Raw genomic sequence first — 26,653 nt, forward strand, 5'->3', positions numbered from 1 at the left:
TGTGTGTGTGTGTGTGTGTGACGGGGAGAGAGGTCCTTGTGGCATCAGGTTTTTGCAGAGATCAACACAATTTCTCTCTCTCTCCCTCTCCCTCTCTCTCTCTCTCTCTCTCTCTCTCTCTCTCTCTCTCTCTCTCTCTCTCTCTCTCTCTCTCTCTCTCTCTCTGTGTTTTCAATCCTGTGTGAGGCGTTCACAGCCCCACCCTTTATCATCCTGTGCGTATACACCATCATCATCACACACCACGTTTCTCCCTCCTCCTCCTCCTCCAGCAGCAGCAGCAGCCTCAGCAGCAGCGGGAGGATAAGCCGCTTCACCTTCCCTCGGACAGTCTGGAGACAGAGATGGGAGCGGGGCTATGACACGGACACACCGGGCAGGAAGGATGGCTCTACGCGGCCGGGAAATGTTGTGCTTGATCGTAACCTGCCTCTGGCTGCCGCTGCTGGCGGAGGTACGTAGTCCTGGAGCCCGTCCTTAAATGCAACCTGATTTATTCTATTGATTTAACGCGTTCTCCCGTGCTGACATGTGCTGGGCTGCATTTCACAAAAATTCCGGTTAAAAATAATTAAATGTGATGATTAGATTGATTAGCCTATAGGCGGGAAACCAAGGCGATGGAGCCAAGCTTTATGGACTGTGCGCTTTTATGCGTTACAATAAATCTACAGCCAAACCTGTCAAACACGTTTAAAGGACGTGGTCCTGTAGCCTGCATTGGAAATGCACGACCATCTGCAGCCATGTCTCCTGAATGGTCTTGACTGGGATCCCTTCTTTATCCAGGACGCATTTGTAAAAAGCAGGTGCAGCTCGTGGGGGTTGGGGGGGAATATAAGGCATCGAACACCTGTAATGGCTCTTTTAAGCCAATCAATGGTGCCATCATTGCGCATTATCCACTTAGGACAACCACTGTCTTGCATGCATGTACACAATCGGGGCACGGATTCAATCACAACCCCTCAACCCCCCTCCTCGACCCCTCCCTCTGGTGGGTATCATGAGAGGAGCCCGTCGGAGGCTGTGTCCCCGCGGGTGCTGTGGGGAAATGAGCCCCTGCACGGGCGGATGAAACTTGTCACCCCGGCTCAGACTGTGGTGAGAGTGAAAAGCGGTGGAGCAGGCGGTTGTTTGTCAGAAACATGGAGCCTTGAGGCCGCCTCACACAAACGATCACCTGCTCCTGCTGACTCTGCATGGCAGACCTGCTGCTGGGTTACAGCAAACCAATCAATCCACAACCAATCAATCATCAGGACTCATTCCTGTTCACTTTTCATATCCTCCTTTGATGCAGTGTGTGTTGAGTTAATGTGCAGCAGATGAGCCTGTGTAGAAATCATTAGTGGAGAACAGTGTGCAGGATTTAATTAGAGCCACTAACACTGGGAGCAGCCGTGCATGCAGCACAAATAGCACCAGGCAGATATGAGTTTCGGCTTTTTTCATTTCAACTTCATTAGACAAATCTTTTCATTGGGAGCATCCTGATTGCAGCGGCTCTGCGTGTTGTCGGAACAAACGTATACAGAAGGTAAACAGGAAGGAGCAAAGCTGTGAGCGGCAATCCTCCATAACCTGCTTTACCAGACTCACATCATTAGTTCTTTTTCTGAGGTGAAGCTGCCAACAGGGCTGAGATTACTGGGAGGCCGACTCAGGCACCATGTGCACTGAAACATCTGTGATATGGCATAAATAGGAATATATCTAATATACCTACATATACCTAATATTCCCTAAAAGAATAATTTTTAGCTTCACCTGTCCATTGGTTAGTTTGTTGGTGAGCAGGATAGTGCAAGGACTAATGATAGGATGGAGCACAACACATGGTGGGGGGGGGGGGGTGGCACATGGGCAAAGAAAGAACCAGATAAACGTCTGTGTGGTTTCTGGATCCAATAATTTCACATTTTCATTATTTTCCCAGGGAGTAATCTGATATTTATGTGTGTCCGTCCTTGTATATCATGCATACACACTGAAAGGGCTTTTATTGGTTGTTTTACTTGTCACAAATTGTACAGAGAGGAAAACGTGATTTATTCCCAAAACCTTACCAGTGACAACCAGTTTGATAAATTCTTTTTTTGAGGATCACTTGGAGAATCTTCTATGTTTTGTTACCCAGTGCAAATCTTCAACACGTCTGTGTGTTTGAGTTTGTGTGAGTGTGTGTGTGTGTGTGTGTCTGGATGTGTTTGCATAGCGATGCACTGGAGGCAGGTGTGAGAGCATCATGAGTGATTAGTGCCGTAATGGAGGTGTGTGATTGATATGACTGGAGATATCAGGACTCATGTCGACCACCACAGGCCACCTGACCCTGGTCTAATATCATAATTACATTAGGTTGAGCAGTGCAATGCTTTCTGGGATGTGTGTGTGTGTGTGTGTGTGTGTGTGTATGTGTGTGTGTGTGTTTGTAGTTTGTGAGAAACAACCAGGCTCGCTTGTATCAAGGTGAAATGTGTTGTATTTCATTACCCTCACTACAGTTATTCCACAGTGGCAGCTGAAGGTGTGTGTGAGTGTGTGAGCGTGTGTGTGTCAGGTGAGTTTGTGTTTCCTCTCCTCTTCTGTCAGGTGCCACGCTGTGTAGAGGTGTGACCTGATTTCTGAAATTGAAACAAACATTCCTCTGTCAGATATCATCTGATGCTGTCAAGTACTATTTATTTATTTGTGTGTGTGTGTGTGTGTGTGTGTTTGTGTGTGTGTGTGTGCGTGTTTGTGTGTTTACTGTACACCTAGTACCTGGCTGGCTCATACTTGTCATTTTCCTTCTCTCTGATTGGTGATCCCTGCAAACAGTGAATGAATCTGGATGATCTTGTGCTGTTTTCTCACATTGGCTCATTCAACATTATCTCGATTTTCTAACAGCAGGAGAAAGTCTGGAGCCTCTCACTTGGACATTCTCACACACTGCCCTTGTGGAGGATGTCAGGAGAGTATCTGGAGTTCAGAGCATTTCTGAAAGCAGCTTGAGAGACTTGTCCCAAAGCCACTCCGGCATTGACTTTGCTGAATGCTTCAGGTGAATCTTAAAGGAGAATCGATGCTCCAGTCTCAAGTCACTTTACTGTGGAGCAATTGCTCTTGAAGGATTCCTCTGATTTCACACTCACCTCATTTCTGACCGGTCTCCCTCTCCCAGCCCCAGAGCACGATGGTGTTAGCCGGGTGATTCAGTACCTGGTGTTTGACAGTGCTTCCACGTCTGCCCACACAGTTAATGTGTGTCACATCAGACCAGAGAATTCTTCCCCTCATGCTTTTAGAGTTAAAAAGCAGTTTGGCAAACTCCAAGCAGGCTGTCACTTGCCTTTTAGTCAAAGTGGCTTCTGTCTACCTACTCAGCCGTAAAGGCCTGACCGAGGGAGTGCTACTGAGATAGTCTTCCTCTGGATAGCACCTCTGAAACTCTCCAGTGACTCCAGTTTGTCCAAACAAGAGTCAATGGTCCTGGTGGTTCCCACACTTCTCCCATTTCACATTTATTCAGGCCACTGTTCCCTGGGAACACTTGGAAACGGTTTTATCACCTTGCCCTGATTTCAGCAGAGGTTATTTTCGAAACCACGTCGAATCAATTCAGTTTGCAACAAGGACACTTGATTCAAGTTCTAGACACGTCTCAAGTATAATGAAAGCAAATGGGATGCAACTGACCAAGATGACCACGATGACCACGAGGCGGAGTGTCACAGGAAAGGTTATGGATTGCTGTATATTGATTGGTTTATCCATTTAAATTAAATGTCCAGGAACAATAACATGCGCAAAATGTGTAGGAGGCTGAATATTGTCTGAAATCACTGTAATGTCTCATTCATGTCACAAAGGATCACGCACCGTGACATTTAATTAAAACGCTGGCATTGACTAAATAACAACACATTCATTTGTTGATTTGTTTTCTCAGAGAAAATCTAGAGTTCCCAAGTCTTAATTATGATTTGGGTATTAACATGAATGCCACATTTTTGAGGTGGAAACTCAGACTTCTTGACACGACTGTGGCATTAACCATAAGTTGTCAGAGAAGAATACAGTCACATGAATAATTCATATCCATAACTGACAAATGATGTCCTGCTGAGGGGGGCCTCATATCAGGAAACACTCACATGGGTTATTTCTTCGGAGGAAAATGACAAACAATGTTTCTTATCATTCAGTGTGGAGGATCTGATTTGTGGCAGCTTGTGTCAAACAGCGACAGCAGTTTCAGAAAAACTGTTCAACACAGGTGACATTTCCTGGGCTTGTGTTAAAAAAATGCTTTTTGAAATGTAGCGATGGATTATAACAGAAACAGGCAAAGCCTATATGGACGTTAAAAGACAGATCTTAAACCAATCACAGGACAGGAGTTACAGTAAGAGCCTGATAATTAAACTGAATTACTGACATGATGATGGTGTAAGTATATTTCCTGTTTGAATGAAGGTTATTTTGGCCTCAGTTTAGCCGACAGAGTGCAAATAAAGTCTGACGCTATCGAGAAAGAATGACCTGAAACCATCTTTGAGAAAATTGTATATTTAAGACCTTTTTGTTTGTTCCATGTCCTATCTGCTAACTCGGAGATGGCAGGGTTTATGATTATCTATTCTGCAGCCAGCCACCAGGGGGCGATCAAGACACTGGCTGTCATGCCGTCCATCTTTACATATGGTCGATGGGTTAGCCCCGCTGCGCTATTAACCTAATGTAAAGGGAATATTGTACTGAACTGAATGTAGCGCCTTCGTCCAGAAGGCGACTGAATCTAGGCGGAGACAGAATGGGAAGTGATGTCCTCACCTACTGAGGAGCCTGTGGAGAGGGACTCGACCTCACGGCCTCAGAACAAAAGGGAACAAGCCACACGGAACGAAATGGCTTGAGTCTGCAGAGCGATTGGTGATTTCCACCCTCTGACAGATGGCTTAATGTGGCTGCTGTCTGCATCAGAGCCCGGCTCATGGGCCGTGCCCGCTGCTGAATCTCTATGAAGGCTGCTGTAGGATTCTGCCAATTAACAAAAGGATCAGATAAGGCAGCCTTCTTCTCTAGCCCTGACAGCAGATATATTTTGCTACAGCTTGTCTAACCCGGTGTGTCTTTGCCTGCAGGTGGTGGCTGAGGACAGTTACCTAAACGAGGTGCAGAACTCAGGTAGGTGGGAGGTGAAACTCCGAACACAGCACTCTCGCTTCCTCCCTCCATCTGTCTTCTCCTCCCACACCATCCCTCCCCTCCTCTCTTGCTCCCCCCCCCCCGCCCCGCTCCAGTTTAACCCACATTCTGATTAAGAAACTCATGAAACCCCCACCTCTTCTTCCCTCCAGTCTGCAACCCCCCTGCGTTTCATCTTCCTCCTCTTTCTTGGAGACCATGAAGATGATGATGATGATGATGATGGGGGGGGGGGTTGGGGTGAGGGACGAAATATCTGTTTTCACAGCCACAAACAAACACAATTACAAACACACCTCTCACCTATCAGCAAAAACAGCTCGTGTCATCACGAGAAACAACCTCGAGGCACTTTTTTTAAACCAGCATGGAGACAAGCATAATAAAAATCCAGCAAATGTTGCAAGAGATATATATGGTTCATCCTCTGTTGCAGAGAATTGCATCAAAATCAGTTTAAATCTAGAAATATCCCCTGATGTCCCTTATTTATATTAACATGTGTGTTTTGTGTAGAGGACGCCGCTCCCACACATCCACCCCCCATGCTGCCAGCCTCCGAGTGTGAACCGTGACAAATACTCATTGTGGCTGGGAAATGGATTATGGTAGCAGGGAGACTGAGCGTTCCCATGGCGATGGGCTGGAGTACCGTTGTCGTGGCAATGAGGAGGGTGTTAGAGGCAGCAAGGGTTTTTTGTGTGTATGGGTGTGTGTGTGTGTGTGCGTTCGCTGCGGGTGTTAAGATGAATTTAAGAACTTGAATGAGACATACAGGAGGCGGATGAGGGAGGAGAAATTTAAAGGTGGTGAAAATCAGACGTGCTGATTTGAAATTGAAATCATTCAAAAAAATTGAAAAGCTTTTTTTCATGAGGCCCTGAAATGATACATTGAAAATGTGGCCTGGCTTAGTTACATAATTCTCTTTTACTTTATTAAAAGTGTATCAAGCCGATATACATTTTTTGTCACCATTACGCAGCTATAAAGCACAAAACACATCACAGACCACAACGTAGTTGTGTAATATCATGAAAACAAAATTGTGAAAATCAGTTTTTAGTCTAGTTACTCTAATGATTCAGGAGTTAGTGTGACACTATTTATCAAGGCCTGGTTAAGTGAGAAATGTTGGTGTCGGGGGACTTTAAACCCAGATGACTGAAAAATAATAAACAGAAACTCAAATGTATGACAACACACCAATTTATTAAGAACACTCTCCCAAACTTAAGGTCACAGAAAATATTGAATGTCCACTTATTAAATGTCCATTAGGTAAATCTAACAAGAAAAAAAAAACTCCTTAGGCAGCTGTCTCAGGCCATGGAAAAGGTCCACACTTCAAAATGCAAATGTATATCTCAGGAAACGCAAAGCATTGCAAAAACAAAACAAAAAAAGAGGAACAAGGGAATATGAGTCCAACAAAGAAAAAAAGGAGTTTGAGAACATGAAACTAGTGGGATTTAAATATAACACGGATATTTTAGTGTCGTGTCTCACTACAGATATTTGCCTGAATACGAGTTCACATTGAACTTAGCTGCAAACATAAAGAGTAGTGTTTGCTTTTACATTTTAGGGCTGTTAAAGCTACTTTTAGATTCAGGTCATTGTTGTTTCCTCATCACTCATCTCAACTGATTCAATGAGTTGTTGAATCATAGTGTGATGGGCTGTGCATCATCACATTTTGATATGGATCCGGTTCAGGGATCGAACCAGTAATCTTTCTTTAACATTGTGTGATATTGACATTTTCACAGTTTTCCTGGGAAACATTTCATAGATCTAGATGAAAAAAAATCATCAAGTTATTTCTAGATATCTATTAGTGTGTAATTTGCTGCTGCTTGATTGGATTAAAGTTTGTAAAAAATATCAGTTCACTACACACACACACACACACACACACACACACACACACGCACACACACACACACACACGCTCAATGGGGAAATATTAGGATTTAAGGATCTAAACAAAATGCAAACAGAAATTTAAAGATGCTTGACAAGACAAAATGTCTTCATTTCATACAAGGTGCTTTTGAAATCTTTTGAAAAATTAACCCACAAATTGTGGTGTCCGTGAGGCCTCCGAACGAGTGACAGGGACGATGACCATCGGATCCAAGTTTGAACCATATTCATTATCACAGGGGTTCAAATATGGATAAAGCTCCTCGGTGAAGAGACAGTCACTAAATGAGTGGATAAGTGTCGCGGTCTGTACGTCATAGAACGATATTTGACCTTTGTCGTAATCCACGAACACGCCCACCCTCTCTACTTTCACCGGGTATACCGTCACACCGGGAGAACTGAAGGTTTCAAACCTGTCTTCCAGAAACCAGATGGCCCACAGTCCAGAGTCAGGACCCCGAGTGAGTACCCGTCTCCTCTGGATCGATGCCGTGGCCACACCCAGACACCACTCTGTCTTCTGACTCACGAGCACCTCGAAGTAAAACCTTTGAGACCAAAAGCCTGTTCGTCCCAGAACTGCGAGATGCGTCGAGAACGAGCTCGGCCTCAGGTCCAGGACGTTCAGCCGACCCGAGCCACGGTGAAATCTCACCTGTTTGCCATCGTCGGACAAGACGAGCAGGGGGTGAGCTGTGTCGGGGTCGAGCAGAACGTTCACTTCATACTGCTGCAGGTCCCTCAGCGTGACATCGTGGAACGCAGCTAGCCTTGTGGTTTCCGTCATCATTTTCTTCAGCAACGTTCGCAGGTGAGACACGGAGCTGCTCAGACATTTCTGCACGTGCCGTAGCTCCATGTGTCTGCTGAAGCTGAACGAGGACAGGTCCGTAGTCTGTGGTAGGAGGACGGATTCTGGGAAGGTTTGGAGGAAACAGAGCTGGTCTTCAGTCTGTTTTATGTCCATCAGCCTCATCTTCGTCCTCTGCAGCTCAGCGAGCTCCTGCTCCAAAACGACAATAAAAACACCCGCTCGTTCTTCTGCTGCTTTCTGCTTCTCCTCCATCACTTTCACGAGCTCCGTCTGGCTCCTCTGAACCTCAGACACCAGCGCCGTTAACTCCCGCACGCACTCAGCTGTCACCTCACTGGTTTCTCTCTTGCTTCCTTTCACCGACTCCTTCATTGCTTCCAGCTTCTGTTTCCTTTCCTGGATCATCTGCTGCACTCTGGCCTCTGTGTCTCCCAGCAGCTCCCTCATCTCTCCGTATGCCTGCTGCACAGGAACAACATCATGGTTCATGTGCTGAGAACGAAAGCAGATGTCACACAGCAGCACTTGATCGCTTAAACAAAACAATCTAAGAGTGTGGTTATGCTCCTTGCAGAGCCTGTCCTGCAGGTTCTCAAGAGGGTCGACCAGTGTGTGTCGCTTCAGTCCGGCAGCTCGGTGATGAGGCTCCAGATGAACGCTGCAGTACGAAGTCAGACACTCAAAGCAGGACTTGACAGCCTGTTGCTGGGCGTCAGCACAAACATCACACAGCACCGCACATTCAGCGCTATTCTTCAATGGGCCCGGGCTCCAGCTGTTAGCATTTGTGACCTGAAGCAACCTGAACTGCGACGCAAGCCCTGAGATGAAGGTGTTGACCTTGAGATCGGGTCTCCTCTCGAACATGTCCTTACAGACCGGGCACTGACAGACACGTTCGTTGTCCCAGTAGGATGAGAGACAGGATAGGCAGAAGTTGTGTCCACATGGTGTGGAGACTGGTTGAGTGAACGTGTCCAGGCAGATCGGACACAGAAGCTGATCCTCCGATAAGAGGCTGAAGCTGGACGCCATTTCTGAAAAAACATAAAACAAAGAAACAAATGTTCTGAAAAAAAATCTGAGTGACGGTCGGGTTCGGTTCATTTTCCCTCTGGCTCGGTCAGGTTCAGACAGGAAACTGAGTCCTGAGCTGCACTTTAACTCAGGGGTCATGCCTTATCTTGGTAACATGGCACATGGAAAACAAATCTCACAACAGGCTATAAGAGCCTCTTCAGTAGAATGAGTTTGCTAAGCTGTCATTAGATTGTATTAAAAAAAAAATCCCCCCTTGGTCTTTCTACCAAAGAAAGAAAGTCTCTGTTTACATCAACACCAACAGCACATTTACTGGTGTGTGTTCTTCAGGGATCTGATCATTTTAGTAAGTCTCCATATAGGGAACCTTTAAAATCAGATTACAGTAAAAGTTGAAGTTCAGCTGTTTAAAAAAACTAAATCGCCACGATGTGAGGAAATGGCTTCATGAGGACAGTGTAACAAAGCTCCAGAAAAACCTCAGAGTTCCTTAAAGTACATTCAGAGGAAAAAATACAATTTCACAACAACTGAGCAACCTCTGTCTGCTGATGATCATGTGATATAGAAGCTCATGCAATGCAGCTTTTATTTTGACAAAGAGACAAATGCATTTGTAACTGTCAGTGAGCTGCAGGGTTTTTAAACAAAGAGCAGCGGGGTGGGGTGAAAACACAACCCACACACTAACACAGATTCCACTCCTGGTTTGTGAGAATATTTTTTCTAAAAAAATCGGAAAGGAGTACTTACTGTGTGTTGGTGTGGATTCTGTGAAGCAGAAACAAAAACTGTGTGGAGGTAGTTTCCCAAGAACTAATTCAACTTTCACTTTCCGAGTGTGTCATGTTACTTAAAGAGACAGACCTGTTTCTGTAGCCGGAAGCTATTATTTAATTTTTTTTTCTTGTAGAGATACGTGAGTGTGTTCTGCATCATTCATGGTCTCAGGATAGATTTCTGTTTTAACTTAGTACATTTCTGCCTGATTTATTTCCTGTATCTCAGAGTTTCCAGGGGCTTGCAGCTCTTCGGCTCTTTCTCTTATCTTCCTCCAAACTTCCTCCAAAGCAGCCACTTGGCCTCAAGTGGCTACTTCTCGGCCCTAAACCTCGGTTAGGCCGAGAAACCTCGGCCTAACCGAGGTTTCTTTATTACCTCGGCCTAACCTTGGCCGAGGTAATAAAGAAATGATTACCTCGGCCAAGGTTAGGTTTTCATTGCTGTTTTTTTGTTTAATATTGAGTAAAAATTATATAACCTATTTCCATGAAACTTGGTGGAAGGTTGCCGAATAAGTCAGAGATACAATTTTATTTGTGGATTCGAATCAGGGGGTGGTTCCAGGACTTTTTTCTTTCACTTTCTTTAACATTACATGTGTGTGTGTGTGCGTTCGCTGCGGGTGTTAAGATGAATTTAAGAACTTGAATGAGACATACAGGAGGCGGATGAGGGAGGAGAAATGTAAAGATGATGAAAATCTGACGTGCTGATTGGAAATTGAAATCAAAACAACAAAATGTAAAGTCTTGTTTCACGAGGCCCTGAGAAGATATATTGAAAATGTGGCCTGGCTTAGTTACATAATTCTCTTTTACTTTATTAAAATTTCATCAAGTCGATATACACTTTTTATCACCATTACGTAGCTATAAAGCTTAAACAGATCACAGACCACAACGTAGTTGTGTAATATCATGAAAACAAAATTGTGAAAATCAGCTTAAGTTTTTAGTCTAGTTACTCTAACGATTCAGGAGCTAGTGTGACACTATTCATCAAGGCCTGGGTGAGAAAATGTTGGTGTCGGGGGACTTTAAACCCAGATGACTGAAAAATAATAAACAGAAACTCAAATGTATGACAACACACCAATTTATTACGAATACTCCCTGAAACTTAAGGTCACAGAAAATATTGAATGTCCACTTATTAAATGTTTATAAGGTAAATCGAACAAGAGAAAATAAACTCTGTAAGCTGCTGCATCAGGCCATCGAAAAGGTCCACAAAATGAAAGAAAAAAATCAGGAAAGGTCTTCCCTTAAAATTGCTAATTTATATCTCAGGAAATGCAAGCATTGCAAAAACAAAATCCCCAAAAAGATCAAACTCGAGGAACAGGTGACTATCAGTCCAACAAGAAGAAATAAACCTTCTGCTCAGTGGGTTTGGTCCTTCACTCGCACTGTATTCTCTTAATTCCTCGTGGGCGAGGTATCCCTATAAAAATGTTGTTCCCCATTCCTCCTCGCTAATGAAACTCCCGTCTCCACCAAACAATTCACCTCTTTGTTCTCCTAAGCCCCGCCCCTTACACCTGTTAACTGGCAGTAGAAATCACCTTTGAGAGGGATGACAGCAGGAAACTACACAGAACAGCCCAGTGACAGCACATGTGATGAGGACAGAGGTTTCACCTCGCAGGGATTCAGCAGCAAACCATCTAAAATACATCTAAACTGTCACAAAATGAACATGAGAACATGAAACTAGTGTGATTTAAGTATGAGGGATGGACCAATAATCTTTCCTTAACATTTTTAAGATATTGACATTTTCACAGTTTTCCTGTGAAACATTTCATAGATCTAGATGAAATTAAATTCGAGCGCATATCTGTATTTCTAGATATCTATTTTACTGTGTAATTTGGGGCTGCTAGATTGGATTAAAGGTTGTAAAAAATATAAATTTCATAAGCACACATACACACAATACGAAAATGTAAAAGATATAAGGATCCAAACCAAACCAGACAGAAATTTTAAGATGGTTCATCTCCATCAATCCTTGACAAGACAAAATGTCTTAATTTCATACAAAGTGCTTTTGAAATCTTTAAAAAATTTAAGCCACAAATTGTGGTGTCAGTTAAGCCTCCTTACGAGTGACAGGGACGATGACCATCGGATCCAAGTTTAAACCACATTCATTATCACAGGGATTTAAATATGGATAAAGCTCCTCGGTGAAGAGACAGTCACTAAATGAGTGGATAAGTGTCGCGGTCTGTACGTCATAGAACGATATTTGACCTTTGTCGTAATCCACGAACACGCCGACCCTCTCTACTTTCCCATTGTATACCGTCACACCGGGAGAACTGAAGGTTTCAAAACTTTTTACCCGAAACTTTATGGCCCACAGTCCGAAATCAGGACCCCGAGTGAGTACCCCTCTCCTCTGGATCGATGCCGTGGCCACACCCAGACACCACTCTGTCTTCTGACTCACAAGCACCTCAAAGTAAAACCTTTTTGACCAAAAGCCTGTTCGTCCCAGAACTGCGAGAAGCGACGTGAATGTGTTCGGCCCCAATGGTTGGCCTCTGCGGTTGGCCCTGGTGTATCTGACCTGTTTGCCATCGTCGGACAAAACGAGCTGACAGTGAGCGCTGTCGGGGTCGAGCAGAACGTTCACTTCATACTGCTGCAGGTCCCTCAGCGTGACATCGTGGAACGCAGCTAGCCTTGTGGTTTCCGTCATCATTTTCTTCAGCAACGTTCGCAGGTGAGACACGGAGCTGCTCAGACATTTCTGCACGTGCCGTAGCTCCATGTGTCTGCTGAAGCTGAACGAGGACAGGTCCGTAGTCTGTGGTAGGAGGACGGATTCTGGGAAGGTTTGGAGGAAACAGAGCTGGTCTTCAGTCTGTTTTATGTCCATCAGCCTCATCTTCGTCCTCTGCAGCTCAGCGAGCTCCTGCTCCAAAACGACAATAAAAACACCCGCTCGTTCTTCTGCTGCTTTCTGCTTCTCCTCCATCACTTTCACGAGCTCCGTCTGGCTCCTCTGAACCTCAGACACCAGCGCCGTTAACTCCCGCACGCACTCAGCTGTCACCTCACTGGTTTCTCTCTTGCTTTCTTTCACCGACTCCTTCATTGCTTCCAGCTTCTGTTTCCTTTCCTGGATCATCTGCTGCACTCTGGCCTCTGTGTCTCCCAGCAGCTCCCTCATCTCTCCGTATGCCTGCTGCACAGGAACAACATCATGGTTCATGTGCTGAGAACGAAAGCAGATGTCACACAGCAGCACTTGATCGCTTAAACAAAACAATCTAAGAGTGTGGTTATGCTCCTTGCAGAGCCTGTCCTGCAGGTTCTCCAGAGGGTCGACCAGTGTGTGTCGCTTCAGTCCGGCAGCTCGGTGATGAGGCTCCAGATGAACGCTGCAGTACGAAGTCAGACACTCAAAGCAGGACTTGACAGCCTGTTGCTGGGCGTCAGCACAAACATCACACAGCACCGCACATTCAGCGCTATTCTTCAATGGGCCCGGGCTCCAGCTGTTAGCATTTGTGACCTGAAGCAACCTGAACTGCGACGCAAGCCCTGAGATGAAGGTGTTGACCTTGAGATCGGGTCTCCTCTCGAACATGTCCTTACAGACCGGGCACTGACAGACACGTTCGTTGTCCCAGTAGGATGAGAGACAGGATAGGCAGAAGTTGTGTCCACAGGGTGTGGAGACTGGTTGAGTGAACGTGTCCAGGCAGATCGGACACAGAAGCTGATCCTCAGATAAGAGGCTGAAGCTGGACGCCATTTCTGAAAAAACATAAAACAAAGAAACAAATGTTCTGAAAAAAATCTGAATGACGGTCGGGTCCGGTTCATTTTCCCTCTGGCTCGGTCAGGTTCAGACAGGAAACTGAGTCCTGAGCTGCACTTTAACTCAGGGGTCATGCCTTATCTTGGTAACATGGCACATGGAAAACAAATCTCACAACAGGCTATAAGAGCCTCTTCAGTAGAATGAGTTTGCTAAGCTGTCATTAGATTGTATTAAAAAAAAAATCCCCCCTTGGTCTTTCTACCAAAGAAAGAAAGTCTCTGGTTACATCAACACCAACAGCACATTTACTGGTGTGTGTTCTTCAGGGATCTGATCATTTTAGTAAGTCTCCTTATAGGGAACCTTTAAAATCAGATTACAGTAAAAGTTGAAGTTCAGCTGTTTAAAAAAACTAAATCGCCACGATGTGAGGAAATGGCTTCATGAGGACAGTGTAACAAAGCTCCAGAAAAACCTCAGAGTTCCTTAAAGTACATTCAGAGGAAAAAATACAATTTCACAACAACTGAGCAACCTCTGTCTGCTGATGATCATGTGATATAGAAGCTCATGCAATGCAGCTTTTATTTTGACAAAGAGACAAATGCATTTGTAACTGTCAGTGAGCTGCAGGGTTTTTAAACAAAGAGCAGCGGGGTGGGGTGAAAACACAACCCACACACTAACACAGATTCCACTCCTGGTTTGTGAGAATATTTTTTCTAAAAAAATCGGAAAGGAGTACTTACTGTGTGTTGGTGTGGATTCTGTGAAGCAGAAACAAAAACTGTGTGGAGGTAGTTTCCCAAGAACTAATTCAACTTTCACTTTCCGAGTGTGTCATGTTACTTAAAGAGACAGACCTGTTTCTGTAGCCGGAAGCTATTATTTAATTTTTTTTTCTTGTAGAGATACGTGAGTGTGTTCTGCATCATTCATGGTCTCAGGATAGATTTCTGTTTTAGCTTAGTACATTTCTGCCTGATTGATTTCCTGTATCTCAGAGTTTCCCGGGGCTTTCAGCGCTTCGCCTCTTTCTCTTATCTTCCTACAAACTGGACCCAGTGTGTGTGTGTGGGTGTGTCTGTGTCTGTGAGTGTGTGTGTGTTTGTGTGTGTTTATTTGTGGGTTAGAGTGCGAGTTGGGCAAAAGGATTGCACTGCATGGATAATGTTCCAGTGTGTGTGTGTGTGTGTGTGAGTGTGTGTGTGTGTGTGTGTGTCTGTGTGTGTCTGTATGTGTGTGTGTGTGTGTGTGTGTGTGTGAGTTTGTGTGTGTGTTTCTGCATCTGACTGTGTGTTTATTTGTGGGTTAGAGTGCGAGTTCTAACCCACAAATGTTCCAGTGTGTGTGTGTGTGTGGTAATGTGTGTGCGTGTGCGTGTGTGTGTGTGTTTGGGGTGTGTGTGTTTGTGTGTGTTTGTGTTTGTGTGTGTGTGGAGAAGATAAGAGTTTTGCTGGCTACTGAAGCAGCTCCATCATTAATCATAGTTCAGCAGCCACTTGGCCTCAGAAACCCTAAAATAAATGATTACCTCAGCCAAGGTTAGGTTTTCATTGATGTTTTTTTTTTTTTAATATTGAGCAAAAATTATATAATCTATTTCCATGAAACTTGGTGGAAGGTTGCCGAATAAGTCAGAGATACAATTTTATTTGTGGATTCGAATCAGGGTCGGTTTTTTTCTTTCACTTCCTTTAACGCTAAGAGATGAAGCGTTAATAAGCCTGTTTGTTCATTTCTCAGAGAGTGGGACTGATATTTATGAGTTTGTGCAATTTGGTGCAGATCCACATAAAGAGGAGGGGGAGAGGGGCTAGAATCCAGATCTAGAGGATTTAACTGTTGGCCCTTGGTGTAGGGATGAGCTCTGCTGAGTTACATTTTGTTAAACTTAAAAAGATTTTTAAAAACACTGTGTAGTTCTCCTGTGATTCCCATGCTCCCAGAGCACATGATGCATGAAAGCAGGGAAATAAGACCGGAGCACCAAAAGAGGAGATTTGTGATATTCCCTGGGAATGTATTTCACGTTTTCATGTAAATGTAGTGTTCAGTGTCTAACAACAGTGGCCCTGAAGTGCAAATCAAATCAAATAAAATACAACAACAAATAATACCCCAGCAATAAATAAAGAATATATTTCCTATTCATTGCTGGGTTGCAATGACAAAAAGCAAAACACAACAGCAAATAAGGAAACACCACTACAAGTCTTTTCCTTCCTGTTTAAAAAGAGGGACAGTGCATCATTCCTATCAGCAAATAGCCTTTTAGATATAGCCTACTTTAAGCTTTTCCCATTATAAGTCAATGCCATTTTTTTTGTGATTTGCTGTTGTGTTCACTGCGTTGATATTGTGACTTTGCCCCTCAGGGCCACCGTACATAAGAGCTGATGATGTATTTCTCAAGTGAGTATTTCATCTTATCTGCCGTGCTCCTTCCATAAAGACCTCCCTATTAAGGTCCCCACAGTTTGCACTTTTACATTTGCAAAGCACCTGGGACCGTATGAGTCCACCTTTAGTTTGAAGGCACTCTGCTGTGCCTGTTCTGATCTGCAGTGTGATTCCTGCTCATTAATGTGTGATGTAAGTTTTGCGGCCACAGTGTGTGAGCTCCTCTGTTCTGTGGCCTCATTTTACGACAGTTTGATGTGAGCAGTCTCCCTCTCGGTGTGTCCGAGCTCCACTCACACACGATCACTGCAGAGCCCCATGGTCACCGCCTTGTTAAATAAGGCCGCTTTAAAGGTTTAAAGTGGAGGGAATGTTTCCGGTCCAGCACGGATCAGTGAGGGTGAGGGTGCATTAGGAAGGATCCTGCCCCGGCAGCGGACAGCTCATGAAAATCCTCCATGTAAGCGTTTATGTTCAGATAGAATACAGTCATGGGGATAATGTTATTTCAATAAGAGCTAGTCCACTCGTCCATCCGCCTCCAAACTTTCCCCATTTCACTTCCTTTTTATTCCCATTGTCGTCTCTGACCCAAATCCTCCTCCTCCTCGTCCTGCTTTCATCCAGAACATCTTATTCTCCCTTCTCTCCTTCACGTTCCCTCACGCTCTCCCTCCGTCTGTCTGTGCAGTGCCTCTGTCCTGCTCTGAGGGATTCACAGAGTTGGGCTACTACAACGGCACAGTGTCCCAGACGGACTCTGGCGCCCCCTGTCTGAAATGGACCGAGTTTCCGGACTACGTTATGCAGTACCCGGGCCGAGGACTGGGCGACCACAGCTACTGCAGGAACCCGGACCGAGAGTCCAACCCCTGGTGTTTCTTCAGACAGAACTCTGGAGCCATTGGATGGGCGTACTGCGACTGCCACCAGGGTGCGGCCGCACACCATTTGTTAAAATCCTGAACTTTATTTATTATAACACTAACTTAAAACAGAGTTAAAATGAAGAAGAGTTGGTTATATTAAATCAAGAACAATCTAGTTCTTCCAATATTGGACTGTTTGGTTATAACACAGGTACAAAACCTACCTACAGCTATTATTAAATAATATGTGCACTTTTTAAAATCAATTGATAGGGCTAAGTAAATCCGAGGTGTCGTGAGATGAACAGAGGAATAAAGAAAAAAGACATAAGAAAGGAAAATCACTCTTTTGTTTGGCTGCTCATTAAAGTTAAATCTTTCATTGGGGTCAAAGATGTTTCGTCTTTAAAATGTCAGTAAATTCTGAAAAGGCTCATCACAGTTTATTCCAGGTGAGCAGTAAACTCTACTCTCTCTGTTGTCTGTACCCAACAGCCACAGTTAGCATCTAGCTGATGAATGTGGTGCAGCGTTTAGCATCTACTCAGCAAAGTATTTCCTTCAGCAGCTGGTGGAGAACAAAACTGAGCTAAAAGAGAGTGAATAATGATCTTATCTGTTAGGATTGTACGCATTAAAATAACACCATATACCACAAACAGACTGTTCTTGTTGAGTACTGACATGTTTTCTGAGCATTAAAACTCCTCATCTCCGTCCTCGGGGCTTTTAGGTGCCGCTCGTCTGGTCGGCAGCTTGTTGTCTGGCACTGGGCGGGTTGAGGTGTACCTGAACGGCCAGTGGGGGGCAGTGTGTGACTCTCACTGGTCGGACCGAGACGCCAGCGTGATCTGCAAGCAGCTGGGTCTGGGGTAGGCTAATACTATAGTACTTACCAAACGCTAAAGAGTAAAAGTACTTGAGTCCTGCATTGAAAGTGTTATTGAATTTTTTTTTGTAAACTATATAATACTGTAAAGAAAGCAAAAAATATTTTACAATTTCTTATTTTATATTACTTTAAAGCAGCATTTTAATTTATTTTATATTAGAAATATAGTAGTAGTATAAATAAGAAATAAAAAGAAATGTAAAAGGTGTAAATCTGTTTATTTTTATATTAAAACATGTTTTCTAACAGTGACATCGGCACAGCGCTGCAGCACTCTCAGTTCGGCTCGGGCTCCGGCCTCTTTCACTACGAGCGTCTGGGTTGCCGCGGGGACGAGGACACCCTGAGCCGGTGCCGGAGCAGGACGTTCGTCACCGGTGACTGTAGCCATGGCAACGAGGCGGCTGTGCTGTGCGCGCCACCAGAAGGTCAGTGTGACTTCTACAGCGTCATGGCAACCTCTCCTCCGCGAACCTGAGAAAGACAGATTCATGACAGACGTCGTTTTCCTGTTATAAAATACTTTGTGGTTATATTCAATGCATCCTAACTTTGTCAACTTCAATCATACTAATAAGGGACATTTTAAAAATTCCAAATAAACTGGATTAAAAGGAGACAGAGGCTTTATGAGGCCGATATGAAGATGCTGCTGGATTCCAGGTGAATTCCTACATCCACTGTGTTTTGCAGGCAGTGGTCCTCCGCTGCGTTTGGTCGGAGGCGAGGAAGACTTCGAAGGTCGAGTGGAGGTGTTCCACACTGGAAGGTGGGGCTCGGTCTGCGATGACCAATGGGACGACAGAGATGCTGAGGTGGTGTGCAGGCAGCTGGGTTTCGGGTATGTTGAGTTTCTTTTTTTCCTCTACGCCAAGTTAATACACAGCATGTGCCAATAGATTGAGTCCTTTCTCGTCTGTCCTGACCCTTAAATGCAAGGTTAACATGTTAAATGATACTTCAATGTGTGTGTCTGTGCATTGAAGGATGAAAAAGGGGTTATCATTTTCTTACCCTTAACAAATTAAACAAAAACACCCCCCCAAAAAAAACGAGTATCAATGATTTTGCCTTTTGTCTTGATCAAAAAACAACTTGTGTGTGTGTGTGTCTGTGTGTGTGTGTGTGTGTGTGTGTCACAGGGGCGTAGCGAAGGCCTGGTCGTGGGCTCACTTCGGTCAGGGCTCAGGCCCGATCCAGCTTGACGCCGTGAAGTGCACAGGAAACGAGCTGTTCCTGGATCAGTGTCCCCACGGCGACTGGGAGCAACACAACTGTGACCACATGGAGGATGCTGGGGTCTCCTGCAGCCCTTACACTGGTACGCACACACACATACACACACACTCAAACACACAGATAGGCTTATAAAGCTGCTATTCATAGCCCTGGAGCATCAATAAATCATTACCACATGAAGCCGCAACATCCTCTGTGTGACAAGTAGAAACAGGATTAATGGGAAGTAAGACATAACACATAAAAGTATCGACCGGCACGAACCAGCTGCTGTCGTTCATCTGACTAATCGAAGATGATTAATGAATCTGAAAACGATGCATTAGGCTTAATGTTAATGCCGCGTCTGTAAAATGACATCTTGGCTCATGGTTGCGGAGTCGAGTGAAGTGTATCTGCTTTTAATCACTTTCACGTCTCCAGAAGGATTTAACAATCAATATGAAACTGTTGCAGACGGCGTGGTGCGTCTGGTGGGAGGAGACAGTCCCTGGGAGGGGCGAGTCGAAGTGTTACACAACGGCGACTGGGGGACGGTGTGCGACGACCACTGGAGCCAGCAGCACGCGGAGGTGGTCTGCAGACAGCTGGGCTACAGGTACTGGGATCCTGTGGAGTTAAAGCCCCTGGGAACCTACTTCTACTGTTTATTCTAAGGCTCTAGCAGGTTTTTTGGTTCCGTCAGACACTTTCTTAACCACCCACTGATGACAGGTCTGTTTGCTCATCATTAATCTGCTATGATTACCTGAGGTGTGGCCCGGCAAGAGCAAAATAAAGCCCAGCCGCTGATAAACGTCGGGTACACAGAGGAAAAAGCAGGAGAGAGAAATGACTTGTCGCCTCATACAGCCGCTCACATGATGAATTAAATATAAAGCACATTTACAAAGGCACTAATCCTGTCATCACTGCGGCAGAGTCCTGCTGCTCTCATCCCTCTGCAGATCCACGTCCCCGTTTTAAAAGTAAATTACAGTTTTTTTTCTTTGCCTTAAAAAAGAAACTATTTCTTTCTGCTTTAAACTCAAGTCTTAAAAAGTTTCGCTGCACGTAATTAAATGTGCAGATGCTTGAGAGCGTGTGGAGTTTCATTCACGGTACATTAACGTTGTTCGGGGGTGGGGGGGTGCAGAATGGAACATCTGGCACGCCTCTAACTGCACTGATGCCATTAGTGCTGTGCAAATGAACGCTGTGCGGGATTTATTAAGACAACAGGTAAAATGGAGGAAGTTTGGATGAAGTGGGGAACAGGGGAAATTAAAGTTTAAGGCCTGGAGTTGCTTTCTAATGTAATTACACTTTATTGGATCACAGCCACACAGACCGGAGGCCGAATGAGCTGAACGTGTGAAGCTCTAGAGGAATCTATTTAAAAATAAACGTAGCACTCGTGTTTTTTTTTGACCTCCATGATAGAGGGCGTATTTTAGTGGATAAAACAAAAAAATGAAACTTATATTTTGAACTCGCCCGCAGACTATGGGTCCAGCATGGCAGCTTTAAAATATAACATAGAGTTTCATAATAAATGAAAAGCTTAACTTAATTTAACTTTAAATAAAAATAACTCAAATGTACCAGTTACAATATTCATATTTAATGAACTCATAGATGTTCTGTGTTACATTACGTATTTCAACCCTGGAGTAATTTCACATTATTATATTTGGACTCATGCAGGGAGAAGTTCTATTATTGCCCCGGCTGATATCGTTTCATTATGTTTGCATTGTGATCACAGTAATATAAGTGCAGCGTCATTCTTAATTCCACATGCTGGTACGTATGGTGCACAGTTGGGACAGAGAGCTGCTTGGTTTTTGTCGTCCTCTGATGCTATTGGTTAAAGTCTGTGTTTCTTTTCAGGAGCACTGTCGCCTGCTTATTTCCCCGGAGTGTCTGTGTTATATTATCATCAAGTATTCAGAGTTACGGAGGAAAAATTCACATCAATAACATCCCTGCTGCTGCAGTCGTCTGAACTGTTCCACTTTCACTTGCAGAGCATTTGGACCCAAACTGTCCTGCACAATCTGCATGATGTGAAAGTGAAAGGACAACGTGTTGACCACAGTAACGTCTTCTCCGCCCGCAGGGGTCACGCGGAGGTCGTGTCCGACGGCACCTTCGGGGAGGGTGTGGGTCTGATCCTGCTGGACGACGTGCACTGTGAGGGATCCGAGACCTCCCTGCTCGACTGCCCGCACGGGATCTGGGGGCGGACCGACTGCTCTCACGGCGAGGACGTCGGGGTTCGATGCCGGGGCCGATTCGGCCTCGAGACCAACGAGGTGCCGGTTATCTCCCCTTCCACAGGTATGAGCTGAGAGATGAATGAAGCTCGTAGACATGTTTCTGAAACCTGTCTCGAGCGACTCAATTACTATAATTTTTATTAAACTTAATTCATTCAGTGTCTGAACACATTCACACCTCGGAGCTGCTGAGTACAACCTCAGGCTGTAGTTGTAGCAGGTGCAGATGTGCTTCCCCAGTGACTAAGTAGATTACATTAAGACTTGACCCCATCTGTCAAGGGGGGGGGGCACCTGGTCCTGAACCACATCTGGACGATCGCCTGCTCAGCTGACATCCTCTCAAAAGCCACATTCATACATTCAGCCCCTCGTGGCCTCTCTCTACCTCGGCCTCTCTCTCGATCGTGCCAACACACACCAACACGTTGTCATCAGACACAGAAGCTCAGACTGGATAAAAACAAGATCTTTTGGTCTTCGCCAAAAGTTATTTCTTCAGAGTTTGATTGATTGAAGAACTTCTGTGTTTAATTTGACAGCTTTTGATAAAGACGGGTTCTGCTTAATAAATCAATCAATCCAATTATATATCCACGAATCCCAATTTGCGTCATAGGGCTCCACACGCTGCTGCATGACCTTTACATCTTAGAGTTAGGGACAAATACTGGGGAATGCAGAGCAGAGCACATCCACAAAATAATCACAATAAATTCCAATTTTCAGAGAAAATGCCGGTGACGAAATGCTCCACATTGGTAATGAGAGCAAGGGAAGGGAGGAAGAAAGGAAAATAACAATACTGGCAAACCCTGCACTGCACTGCAGAAGTTAGGTGACTGTGCAACTGCAATTAATTTTTCCACCTAAAGGGCAATCAGTCCCTGCAGAGGCCTGGTCCAACGCCAGGCTCTGAGCTACTCACATCACCCCAGTAAACCCCCCCGCAGATAAGGCATCAGAATTAACTTTGTATCGACGATCTACACAAGATGCAAACATTGATCCCTTCCGTCCAAGAAAGAATCAAACCTGTCTCCTTTTGTGTCACTGCATCGTCCCTTCATTGTGAACACGCAGGTGTGTGTCAGTCCAAAGACTTTAAATGCCACACGCCGACAGCAGAGAGGATAAAGCGCTGTCTCAGTGCTCCTGAGGTGCTGCGCCTCCTGTCCACACACGGGCCATTAGCATGAGAATAGAGGCAGAATAAAAAACACACCGGGGTGCGGGTGACATTTAATTCTGTCAGGAGACATATATCTCGAGGCTGGAGTGTGTAGATGCTGAGACCTGAATAACAATGAGAGTTTTGTGTTGTTGTTTGTGTCTTTCCTGTCTGTCAGGTCCCCTGGTACGTCTCGTGGGGGGCAGCAGCCGAAAGGAGGGTCGAGTGGAGGTGTACCTCCATGGTGACTGGGGGAGTATCTGCGACTCGGGCTGGAATGACCTGAACGCAGCTGTGGTGTGCAGGCAGCTGGGACACAGGTGAATGTTAATGTCCATGAAAGAAGAACAGTGTGATAGCATGAACTAAAAAAAGGAGCATATTCATAATATTCTCTCCCTTATTGTGTTCAGTGGTGGAGCCGTCGCAACAGGAGGGTTCGGTCAGGGGAAAGGCCCCATTCACCTGGACCGGGTGAGGTGCACGGGGAAGGAGGAGTTCCTGGGAGAGTGTCCCTCCCTGGGTCAGAGCTTCCAGGGCTGCAGACGCAGGGACGACGCCGGGGTGAGCTGTGACGTGGCGCCGCGGGAGGCGCCAGCGCAGCCCAAGCCTCAGGAGCCGAGCTGTGGGCTGAGGAAGCTGGTGGAGGAGGAGAGCAAGAGGAGGAGCCGAGGAGAGGAGAACATGCACACGTAAGACAGAACACGTTCAAGTGTGTGAAAATACTGTACACACAATACAAAATACAAAAGAGTCTGTGCAGTAGGGATCCGTGGATGAAGCCGCGGTGGCGAGGTCCAGTCGATCCTGATGATTCAACCCATTTTTATATCATCAGATAAATAATTAAAACAAAACTTAGAATATGAACATTTAAACCGATATCGATGGGATGAGAACTACCGACAATGTCAGAAACTTTCTTACCGAAAAATGTATTTGACCCTTACTTAGACTTTTAAATTCAGTCCATGTCCCATAGAATGGAAGAGGCAGGATTTATGACCTATACTGCAGCCGGCCACCAGGGGGCAATCAGGACACTTTGGCTTTACTTCATGTCGGCCATCTTTACAGTCTATGGCTTTTATGGTATATTTTATTCAAATACATTTTTACATGCAAGTGAAATAATTGAATATTTGAACTAATTTTGATGGTTCGATACTGCCACCATCTGTCCATTCAAAGAACACATTTCAAAGATCCTTTTTCAGTTCACTTACAATTTTTGTTTTCTTCTTTATTATCCATATTTACATTTGAATAAAACATCCCATTTATTTCTAAGTGTGAATTCAGTTTTGAACAATGCTTTGTGCCCAAGCTTCAGAGACTCAACCACAGAAGATTGAAGGGATTTTGTGTTGTCTCTCTCTCCCAGGACCACGTGGCCATGGCAGGTGTCCGTGTGGCTTCAGTCCCAAGAGAAAGATGGCGGTCCTCTCTGCAGCGGCACTCTGATCAGCCCCTGCTGGGCGCTGACCTCTGCTCACTGTGTCAGCAGGTGAATCTGACCCCGAGCTGTATATTCATTCCTACGCTGGAGGCATCTTCAACAAAAACACTGAGAAGACTCCAGCTAAAGTTCCTTCTCTCTCTCTCTCTCTCTCTCTCTCCTCCAGGTTCGGCAGCGACCCCTCCCAGTACGTGGTGCGTGTCGGGGCGTCCAAGCAGACCCTCACGCCGGAGCAGGTGGTCGTTCACCGGAAGTACAAGGGTCAGAGCGGGGGTCATGACCTGGCTTTGTTGAAGCTACCCAGCGCCAAGGGTCACTGTCTGACCTTTGACACTGACACGAACGCCGCGTGCCTTCCTGCCGCTGATTCGGGTTCAGGGGGAAACGGTCCATCCTCTTGTGTCGTCATGGTCACCGCTGGATGGACAGGGCCAGGTATGGTATGCTCTATGCAGCCGAGAGGACGATGTTGCTGTTGAAGTTGTTGATGGTGAAGGAAGGAATCCGAGGACCCAGTACTTTCAGTATAACAAAGTTTATTACAAGAAATTACAGGTCGGGACGGGCATCTAGATACCCGGAGACACACAGGCCAATAGGGAAATCTGACTTGCAGGGGTTGAACACACAATATATATAGGGAGGTTGGTTCCGTCCATGACAACCACCATTGGATTTCTGACTAAAGAAGGGCATGTTTTTGTGTCTGAAGATGAAGACACATTGGTCAAGAACATTCCTTCTACACCCATCCATTAGCTGGTCAGAGACAATTCCCTAAGTCAAAGGTCCTTCCAAAGAGGCTAGAGAACTACTAAGATAAACATCTGGAGGAATCTCTGAGAATGTCTGAGAGTCCAGAAGATAGACATCACAAATGAAAGCCTGACATTATGTTTTAAACACGTGCCAACATGGTTTACTCTAGCAAATACACAACACAGGTTTGTGTGTCTTCTGTGAAATGATGAACGTGGTGAATGCTGCAGCTAAGCATTAGCATGTTAGCATGAATATCTTACATATTCTTCTTCTTCAATCATCTTCCCTGTCGTGTCTCCCAGACTCCGTGCTCGCATCCTGGGTCCCTCTGATGTCGTCCTGGCAATGTAAGAAGCGCTATGGCGACAGTTTCTCCAGCCACGGCACGCTGTGCGCTGGCAGCCCTCCAGACACCAGCCTCCTCCACGGCAGCAGTTGTCAGGGCAACTCCGGAGGCGGGCTGGTGTGTCAGCGCGAGGCCGGGCGCTGGGTCCTCACCGGGGTCGTGGCCGGGGGCTTCAGCTGCGCCGAGCCTTCCTCCCCGGCGCTCTACACTCGGGTCAGCCGCTTCAGGGGCTGGATCGACGAGGTCCTCAACGTGACGCAGCATCCGGAGGAGCCGCAGACACACACGCAGACGCACACGCAGACACAAGAAGATCAGACACACAACGATGTAACGCACACAGCACATGAAGGACACACAAAGGGCGAGGGCGAAGACATATACCTACACATGCACGATCAACAGCAGACAAATGAAATCGGTGAGATCAAGCAGAAACACGCACACGCTCATTCGCACACCGGTCAGCACGGTAACACACACGCCAAGAGCCCACACGCCCGCCATGAAGCAGACACAAACACACAAATCCTGGTCTGATTGAGGCCGCGCCATTGGCTTACCATCTGTGCCATGTGACCGCCTGAGGAGGAGGAGGAGGAGGAGGAGAAGGAGGAGGGTTAAAGGAAGATGATGTAGAAAGATGCTCTTAACTTAAAAAGTAAAAAAAACGGCCTTGTCTGTTCTAATTTCAGATTTGACCTCAGTGTTTGCCGCTGCTTGTCGTCAAACGGTCACAGCGACCTCTCAAAGCGCTTCACAGTCTCTTGACATTCGGTGTGAACAGACACAAAATGATGACGGCAGTGTGTGTGGGTGACGTCTGGTGTTTAACATCGTCAGAACAGCGGCTGTTCTGCCCGCAGCGTGCTGATGAGGGCTAACACTGATACTGAAAATCAAAAAATCAGCATGGCATGTATTTTAAGGACTCTAGCGCTGGCATAAGAACGTCCGAGGGACATTTCTGAGATGGTCATTCAAGAATCTCTGCTAAAATTAACCTCTTACTGTGCGTCTTCATCGGTGAACTGATTTCCACAGACTAACTAACCATCAGAGCATCTATAGCATAAAAGGCTAACTGCATATCACCAGTGTCCCTCTGAGATCATTCATGTAGATAAACTCCTGCAGCAGATGAGGATTGTCCTGATGGAGAAAAAATAATCCGGCGTGGAAGATTTTGTGTATCATAAAGAGGGCTCCTCTCTTCAGGCTGATGTCTTTTACCTTTACTGGTGCAAGTGCTGTTGTTTATTTAGACCCACGACTAAGCTACTGTATTTAACCAGGGACCACACCAGTGATTCGGCAGGTTTGTGTGTTTTTATTATCAGTGATTTAGATTTAACACTGCTTCTGACAGTCCTGAAAGCCAAGCAGCAGATAATAGTGACATGAAATAGCTCATTCCTCTGGTTTTTATTTTGAAAACTGTTGTTCCCAATTCCAATTTTTATTGGAAATTAAAACCCTGAGGGTAAATCAATACAGGAAGCAACTGGGAGATCAAGAATAATGAAAACACATTTCAGAGGTAATAGAAGGGAATGAAACCTTAAGGTGAGGTAGTTCATATCCAAAGTCAATTATTGTGCCAGATATTCCTGCAAAGTTACGACAACGAAGAAGAAAGGTATTTTAAAAAGTCACAAGTCACAAAACTACTCAAAACTCACCTTGTTAGAACTGATTTAAATAT

The 26,653-nt window shown here is 45.3% G+C and overlaps 3 protein-coding genes across 3 annotated transcripts; 1 reads left to right on the forward strand and 2 right to left on the reverse strand.

Annotated features, from left to right (window-relative positions):
* The first annotated feature begins 259 nt into the window (after positions 1–259).
* On the forward strand, positions 260–26,653 carry LOC133975971 (neurotrypsin-like). The gene is made up of 14 exons (XM_062414018.1): positions 260–454; positions 5,133–5,175; positions 16,641–16,883; positions 17,552–17,690; positions 17,960–18,138; positions 18,404–18,551; positions 18,853–19,031; positions 19,406–19,547; positions 21,051–21,271; positions 22,560–22,701; positions 22,795–23,073; positions 23,766–23,888; positions 24,007–24,275; positions 24,905–26,653. The coding sequence occupies exons 1-14, from the start codon at positions 359–361 to the stop codon at positions 25,486–25,488; spliced, it is 2,787 nt and encodes a 928-aa protein (XP_062270002.1). The 5' UTR covers positions 260–358; the 3' UTR covers positions 25,489–26,653.
* On the reverse strand, positions 6,390–9,940 carry LOC133975980 (zinc-binding protein A33-like). Its single transcript, XM_062414038.1, has 2 exons — positions 9,737–9,940; positions 6,390–8,979 (listed from the first exon to the last, which is right to left on the reverse strand). The coding sequence occupies exon 2, from the start codon at positions 8,975–8,977 to the stop codon at positions 7,271–7,273; it is 1,707 nt and encodes a 568-aa protein (XP_062270022.1). The 5' UTR covers positions 8,978–8,979; positions 9,737–9,940; the 3' UTR covers positions 6,390–7,270.
* On the reverse strand, positions 11,861–14,602 carry LOC133975981 (zinc-binding protein A33-like). Its single transcript, XM_062414039.1, has 2 exons — positions 14,296–14,602; positions 11,861–13,539 (listed from the first exon to the last, which is right to left on the reverse strand). Exon 2 carries the CDS (start codon positions 13,535–13,537, stop codon positions 11,861–11,863), a length of 1,677 nt encoding a protein of 558 aa, XP_062270023.1. The 5' UTR covers positions 13,538–13,539; positions 14,296–14,602.

The sequence above is a fragment of the Platichthys flesus genome, chromosome 20 (assembly GCF_949316205.1).
Source record: "Platichthys flesus chromosome 20, fPlaFle2.1, whole genome shotgun sequence".
Taxonomy (NCBI): Eukaryota; Metazoa; Chordata; class Actinopteri; order Pleuronectiformes; family Pleuronectidae; genus Platichthys; species Platichthys flesus.